The sequence below is a fragment of the Pangasianodon hypophthalmus genome, chromosome 12, assembly GCF_027358585.1.
Source record: "Pangasianodon hypophthalmus isolate fPanHyp1 chromosome 12, fPanHyp1.pri, whole genome shotgun sequence".
Taxonomy (NCBI): Eukaryota; Metazoa; Chordata; class Actinopteri; order Siluriformes; family Pangasiidae; genus Pangasianodon; species Pangasianodon hypophthalmus.
The window spans coordinates 4,638,865-4,647,008 of record NC_069721.1 but is presented as its reverse complement, the minus strand read 5'-3'; the positions used below and the strand labels follow the sequence as shown (position 1 = coordinate 4,647,008).

The window sequence follows — 8,144 nt, the reverse complement described above, 5'->3', positions numbered from 1 at the left end:
AGCACAGTAGTGCAGTGGGTAGAGTTGTTGCCTCACAGCTCCAGGGTCCCTGGTTTGATCTTGAGCTCAGATTGCTCAAGTGCAGAGTTGAATTTTTTTTCTCCCCATGTCCATGTGTTTCCTTCAGCATTGTCCCAGGTATGAATGCATGTACGCATTGGACTGGCATCCCATCCAGGCTGTATTCCCCCCTTACTTCCAGTATTCCAGTAATCTGTACTCTCATATTCAAATACACCACCATGCAGAATATTTTTTTCCTGAGGAAATTCTACAGAAAAGCTCTCCAGATGGTCTTCAACCATCCTGTTTGGATTCCTGTCCCATTGCAACTGTTTGGGGTACACACTTCCGCTTTGGCCAGACAGTGCTCATTCAGGACAACAATAGCTGGTTGATGAGAATAAGGAAGTAGAATGATCAGAATATCCAGCCATCATTCTTCAATCTTTCCAGTCTGAGAACAGCTGAGAAAGCAAAAAGACCCCTGTTACAGGATAATTAAAAACAGATACCAGGTAACCATATTTATTTGGAAATTCTCATAATTTCCATATGGCAAGTAAAACCAGTGACAAAATGTCCTCTTTTGACTGAGACAAAAGAAAGAAAATTTGGTTCACTATGCTTATGTAGCCCAACATTTTTATTCTCTGGAGACATGCATTCCAACAATAATAGGTCACAGTTACATTAATAATAGACCCAGATTTGTTGCTGAGCTGGGGAATTTATGCTCTGCCAAGAGTAGTCCTACAATAGTGGGACCAACTAACAAGCCACTCAATCAGGTCAAATGCCAATACAAGAACAGCATATCGCTCAATTAACTGTTCTTATATCAGGAAGGTGTAGCTGTCATACACTGTAATAAATACTGTACTTGCTCACCAGACACATTTTAGTCAGTATTTTAAACAAAATATTTCTACTTTATCCCCTTACACTCTGGCTCTTTTTCTCCAGAATACAAAAGAATGGCAGAACTGGCATACCCATTTACAATCATTATCAATGTTTACCAGTAGAAAACACAGGCTGAGAGAGACATGAGAGACATCATATTCCAGGCATGAGTGATTATCCATGTATATATCAAGGGTGGCTTCAATTTCTAGTATTAGGCTACATATTAGAATAATAAAGTTGACTATACTGGAGCACATTCACACACTTCAGTAGTGATTTAAGCTGAACCACAGGTATAGTTTTGGTACTGGCTGTGTACAAGCCACCTCGAAAAGAATCAGACGCATATAGCCTACAGATAATAAAAATGAACCGTTCAATAGACAACACATGAGTTCTAATTGTAGCTTCCTGTGTAAGCAGCATTTTGGGCAGCAATTGCTCACCCCTGAAATGAGCACTGTCCTAACTGTTAGGCAGCTGCCCACTGAGTTGCCTTATTTTGGCCAAATTTAAGCACAGTTTAAGTCTTTCTCAGCATAGGAAATCCAAAACTGTTCCAGCGATGAAGCTCCCATCCAGTCTACCATTAGGGAGCTTGAGTAATGGCTCACCAGTGTGGACAAGTCAGATTTACCTGGCAGGGTCAGGTCTTTTCCAACATGGGATCCTCCCTCAAATCCTCTGCCCGCTTTTGGTCTATGAGGTACCTATGACATGGGTGAAGCTTTGGAGAGGAGGATGACCAGCTATCGCTGCAGCTGGCTGGGTCTGTAATGCAGCCTGAGCAGTGCAGCTCTATATGGGAGGAGCAACAAAGTACCAGGGAACCACTGCTTTACAGGTACTCCAGAGACACTAAGGTCTCCATTTCAGGCACAGAGATTCAGACAGGCAGGAAGTGGAGAGCCCACAAGAAGTTGGAATTGGCAGAGGTATGACTAAGGCATGGCTGAGGCACAAGGCAATAGTAGGGGACGAGCAGGGCTAGGTAGCTCCCCCACAACCCAATATGACAAGACCCTGGGCAAGGACAGACAAGAGGCCATTTCAGGAAGAGGTGCAAGCAGGTGGGGAGGAAGCAGAAGGCTGCAGGGAGCCTGGACAAGATGGGAGAGCATGCTGGAATGGAAGATCACCTGGACAGACATCTGGCAGTTAGACCCCAGCACACAAAGTTCTTGATCCAGGCCAGCTACGATGTCCATCACATCTCCACATTTGGGGCAAGAGTGTGTCACCAACATACCCTCTCTGTAATGGAAAAGGCTCTCTAGAACACATTCTAAGTGGCTACTGGAAGGCCCTGGGAGAGGGTTGCTACCACTGGTGCCACGACCAGGTGCTGAAGGCAATTGCAGAAAGCATCTCTACTGCCATGAACACCAGCAAGCACCACTGCCCTCCCAGCAAGAAGATCACCTTTGTGAGATCCAGACAACTGCCTCAGCCTCTGCCCAGAACACTGGCAGGCCTACTCAACAAGGCATCAGATTTGAAGCTGAGATTTGACCAAGCAGCTCAAGTTCCCTCCTAATATTACACTAACATCTCTGCAGCCTGTTATGTTGATCCTCAAAACAACTGGCAATGATAGAGCTGACAGTGGCCTGGGAACACCACATTGAGGAGGTGAATGAGCATGCCAAAAATCAGGAGCCTCTAGATGGCTTTGGTTCAGGAGGGGTGATCCATGGTCATATGGTGCTGGGACGCATGTTGTGGTCTGATCAATCCTAGCTGGGACATCTTAGTCTGATGTTGAAAGACTCAAAACAGTTGATTACCTCAGGAAACATCACCCAAGATGCCTCGCTGCACATTCTAGGATGTATTTTCTAATCTTTGCTACCAATAATTTCATCCTTGTGTGTATTGATACCCATTAAGTGTTTAGTTTTTCAGTGTTAACCTGGTGTTGTACACAAGGTTGAGTAAACTTGCAAAATATTACTTTGAGTTATACTGTATACACTTCCATAAATTTGCTATCTATCTATCTATCTATCTATATGTGTGTGTGTGTGTGTATGTATGTCTGTATGTATGTATGTATGTATGTATACACACAGTCCATACACTGCATTCACAAAGTATTCAGACCCCTTCATTTTTTTTCACATTTTGTTATGTTGCAGCCTTATGTTAAAATGCTTTAAATTATTATTTGCACATCTACAATCTACACTCCATACCCCATAATGACAAAGTAAAAACCAGATTTGTGATAACTTTGCAAATTTATTAGAAAGAAAAAGATACCTGAAATATCACATTGACATAAGTATTCAGACCCTTTGCTTTGACACTTAGCTCAGGTGCATCCCATTTCTTTGGATCATCTTTGAGATGTTTCTACATTTTGACTGAAGTCCACCTGAGGCAAATTCAATGGATTGGACGTGATCTGGAAAGGCACACACCTGTCTATATGAGGTCTAACAGCTGAAAATGCATATCAGAGCAAAAACCAAGCCATGAGGTCAAAGAAACTGCCTACAGAGCTCAGAGACTGGATTGTGTCGAAGCACAAATCTGGGGAAGGCTACAAAAACATTTCTGCTGCATTGAAGGTTCCCAAGAGCACAGTGACCTCCATAATTCTTAAATAGAAGAATTTTGGAACAAGCAGGACTCTTCCTAGAGCTGGCCGCCTGGCCAAACTGAGCAATCAGGTGAGAAGGGCATTCTGTATGCAGGGCATTCTGTTAGCAACAAAGCACACCCATGACTAATCCTAATGCTTTCACTTTATATTCCTCTCTAATCTTAATTAGCTGTTTCGTTCTTTAAAGATTTCCATAACTGCCCAGCCAACAGGGGGCCCTGTAAGAATATGAACCTTTGGGGCCCTCAGCAACAGTTCAGTAACAGCCCTGTACCTACCACAATGCCATGTCCCCTAAACATTCCATTGTTCTTAGACTTTCCTGGCTCTAAACACATAACCCCCAGCAGCTGCTCTCTCAAAAATAACTTAATATCTTGGCCCACTTAATTTCAAACTGCAGGCCTTTCCTTTGTGTGACTCCATGCACCTTAGTATAATAGCTTAAAAAAAAACACTCCATTACAATTCCATTACAGATTCCTATTCAGAACATTTTTCTTCTAAGAACTTGAATTCTTATGCAGAAACACCATTGCTTACATAAATAAGTGAGACTCTTTTCACTGTTGTGTTAAACTCACTCACTCACTCTCAGCGTATGATACGTTTCTGACTATTGAGTATAAGTGGTGTACTGCCATCTTCTGGATGGATTGATATTTCACATTTAAGCTGAACATTTCCTTGTGTTAGAGAAAGGTGAGACTACGAGATCTGAAGATTTTTATTTTTTTTTTTTTGCTGTTTTCACCTTGTTTCAGCCTTCTGTGGACTAGTACGATTTCTTCAAAATGCATAAATGTTTTATCGATTGTAGTAATTTTGATACAGTTCAGCGTATCCAAATATAAATAAGACATGACTAGAAAGTGCTTTTGAGACATGGAAAAATTCACAGACTATAAATTTCCATTTAATACAATTTTTATGAAGCATCAGATTAGCATGTTGGAGTTACAGTGTAAAACAACATTTCCATGAACAGGACTTGACATGACAGACAGTAATCATATATGTAAATATGGTTCAACAGGTATGAAATAGTAAATTTAAGTATTATTTCAAATCATTTAAAAAATTTATTTGTGTTTCAGTGTATGCCACTGTTCTGTAATTAGAATGGGATGAAAGAAAGGTCTAAGAGACTAGAGAAGATTTAGGGGAGGACATGAGTTTCCTAGTTTTCTTCAGAAATCTAGCACAAGTACAATGGCCTGCTTACTTCTAACTTTCCTCTTCTAGATCATTTGGCTGTCCCAACATGTCCAGATTTGGAAACTTATTTCTGGTCTAAAAAGTGCTTGTTAAGTATACCCTTGGCTACATCCAGGGCTTCATTGGCAGCCACTGCAACATGAGGGGCAATTCCGGCTCCCTCCCAGGCAGGACCCTGGGTAGTGTCTGAGTGGGTGACAGGAATTGACAGAAAAACATCACTGTCGCTTACTTGGAAAGTTTTTGGTGGCTGGCAGGAGCCATGGGTTGGCTCACCTACAATCATGGCACGGCCAAACCTCTTCATGATATAAACAAATTCCTCTGCTGCACCAGCTGTCACTCCACTAGTCAGGATCAGCAGGCCTTTCTTGGAGCCATATCTTCTACCTGAGAAAAGGGCAGGTATGATCAGTTACTGCAGGGTTTATAAATTTCATATCACAAAACATCTCAACTCGTGAAGTATTTATTAGAAAATATGACCTGCAATTAAAAGGAATATGAGATATGCCCAACCTGTCAACTCTGGAAGGGTGACAAGTACTTTTGTGGTGCCAGAGGATCTATCATATAGTTTGTCCAACACAATCTGCATGTCATCATCAAAGAAGTAAGAGCAGAGTCCTGCAATCGGTTTTGTGGACCCTCCAATATTGTTCCTTCAAAACAGTTTGAGTTATGATAAATGTCTCTGAAGAATGAATAAGGTTAATACATGTATAAGGGATGTATTCAGAGTAGTGTTAAGTGTATGTGGTGAGGATTTAAAACTGAAATAGATATTCAGACCTCAGACTTAACTATGGACTATTCAGACAGTTGCATGGGATTTGTGATTTGGATTTGTGGTGTGTCTCAGTTACACATGATTCTGACCATGCACTTAAGCCTTTTATTGAATAATATTGGCTTGAGCAAGGAGCAGTATTAAGTACAGTGTCATTGTCTGACAGTTTGATGTAACCACAATATATCACTCTGAAATTTATGTATTGGGCTATATATGCACACTCCAAAAATATAGAATGCCATTCAAGGCCAATGTTAAATACACAAATATAATAGTATTAACTAATTAATAGTCCCTTTAAAATTCTCAAAAACACTTTGGGGGATCTAAACTGAAGACATTGCTTATCTCAAGGCACATTTTTTGGGGTAAAACTTTTAAAAAAATTTAAAAATTAGATTTTTAAAAATTTTTCATTTAAAAAATTGTCTCATGGTTTTATGTTACATTGTTTTAATTTAACAGCAAAGGAGGGGAAAAATGTGATCTGCTTCTTCAGTCTGCATGTTCTATGTCTGATTTTTTTTTTTGGGGGCTTAAAGGCAAGGCTTATGTTTAAAGGAGGTGGTCAAGATACTTCAACTCAAGAAGAATTTAGCAACCTTAGAGGTGTGAAGTACACACAGGTAGTTTGCATACCTTTAATGGGGAGCTCTGAAGATTACTTAAGCATTACTTAAGAACTTTTCCTGCATAAATATTGACGTAACTGTTGGAGTTAAGTTGCCAACCCTGAGTGCAGCTCTAAATAAATAAACATCATTTAAAATTACAGTACAATAAGAAAATTAAGTGTAGCACAAGTTCTACACTACACATCTGTGGTGTAATATATGTCTAGAGAACTAGAAATGACGGTTTACCTGAGGTCAATGATCATAGCATCTGTATCCACTACTTTGTTCCAGACGTGCTCCACAATGATCTGAGCAACTGCAGCGACTTGTGGAAAGTCTCCAAACATGTCAAAACGCATATAACCAATGTTGTTCTCAAACACATCAGTGTGAAAAGAATCTTTAACGAGTGCAACAAACATTTCTGGTGGAGGGCTCTGTAGACAAAAAAGAAATGATTTTTAGACAGTTATGCAAATTAAAAATCCACATATATAAATATTATCCGTTAAATATGCATACTAATGGGTGAAATTAAAAAGCAAAATCCACAATACCACGTCTTACCACTGGAGGCAGCATAGGGATGTTGTCTGTAATTTTCAGGCACTTGTCCCCGGACAGTTTTAAGAGATCAGCTGAGAGCTTTGCTTTCAGTTCCTCGTTTGTGGTAATCATGCTGTATTCCCCACTGGCCACTAGAGCCTCTAACTTTTCTGCTACATTAACCGCAATGCTGTCAAAAGCATAGTTTTCTGCAATCAAAGAGGCTGCAGACTTGACAATTGCAGGGATTTCAGCACGAAGCTTAATGATTGCAACTGCAGCATCGATGGCATCTTCTGCATTGACTTCAACATCTGGTGCAACTCCTTTGACTTCCCAGCTTTTGCCAGTGATAGGATTGGTGGATTTAGCCACGGGTAAAGAAACATAGAAATCAGTATTACCAAGTTTAATCTTGTCAATTTTCACTGATCCTCCAGCTGTATTTTCTCCAACAACGGTAGCTCGTTTGAGGTTTTTCAGACAGTAAACAACATCCTCTGCAATGCCAACAGTGTTCTTACTTGTTAGAATGATCAGGGGCTTGGAGCTTCCATACCTTTTTCCCAATAAGGTGGGCATGGACCAGAGCTCAGTGGTGCTGTTTGAAGGACGATCATACACAGAGTCAATATGGATAAGAGGCTCAGCATCAGTGTAATAGGAGACAATGTAAGGGATACCAGACAGTTCCCCACTAACAGCATAACGAAGGTCCAGGATCATGGCCGAGGTGGGGAGAACTTTGTCCCAAACATGCTGCAGCAGAAGTGGCCCGATCTTCTGAGCAATCTCTTCCCCAATAATATGTTGAATCTTCAGGTAGGCAATGTCATTTTCGAGGACCTCTACATTTACTGTGCCCTTGACCACAGCAGCCAGTTGCTCTGGTGGGATGTCATGAATTCCTGGAGGTGCTGCTGGAACATAATCTGGATCATAAGTGACCTTTACTCTAGGATCACCAATTGTACTCCTAACCCCATCTGTCAGCATACTGGCAAGTATACTGGGATCTTGGATGCTGAGGATCTCCGTATTGCTGGTGGCAATACCTATTACTTCTTCCATACCAGAAAGTATTTCTGGAGAGCAGTAGTTGTCCGTAAGCACCTTCGCCAAATCTGTAATAAGCATAGGCGAAAAATCACAGTGGGCATTGTTGCTAACGGCTAGCAGTATTGCTAACAGTACTAAACCATGAGCCATGTTGTCTGGTTGTTGTTCTCAGGGACTACAGCGATGTCAGGTCTGGTGAATTTTCTTCCTGCAGAGAGGTTTGTTAAATGAGATTATTTTCACAGTCAGGTTTTTGTTAGCACACACATAAGAGGCTTTTCTTTGCAATGAACCTTTAATCTCATTACCCCAGTTGCATCAGTAAGGCAATAACAAACTAATAATATATTCTTATTACATAGCACATGACCCAAAACTTCTATAGCAATAGTTG

At 40.8% G+C, this 8,144-nt stretch overlaps 1 protein-coding gene and 1 pseudogene across 1 annotated transcript; one reads left to right on the top strand and one right to left on the bottom strand.

Annotated features, from left to right (window-relative positions):
• Nucleotides 1-1,515: 1,515 nt before the first annotated feature.
• Nucleotides 1,516-2,891, top strand: LOC113527297 (uncharacterized; annotated as a pseudogene).
• A 246-nt stretch (nt 2,892-3,137) lies between these two features.
• On the bottom strand, nt 3,138-7,956 carry rbp3 (retinol binding protein 3). The gene is made up of 4 exons (XM_026915704.3): nt 6,713-7,956; nt 6,392-6,582; nt 5,255-5,397; nt 3,138-5,125 (listed from the first exon to the last, which is right to left on the bottom strand). The coding sequence occupies exons 1-4, from the start codon at nt 7,898-7,900 to the stop codon at nt 4,800-4,802; spliced, it is 1,848 nt and encodes a 615-aa protein (XP_026771505.3). The 5' UTR covers nt 7,901-7,956; the 3' UTR covers nt 3,138-4,799.
• Nucleotides 7,957-8,144: the final 188 nt, after the last annotated feature.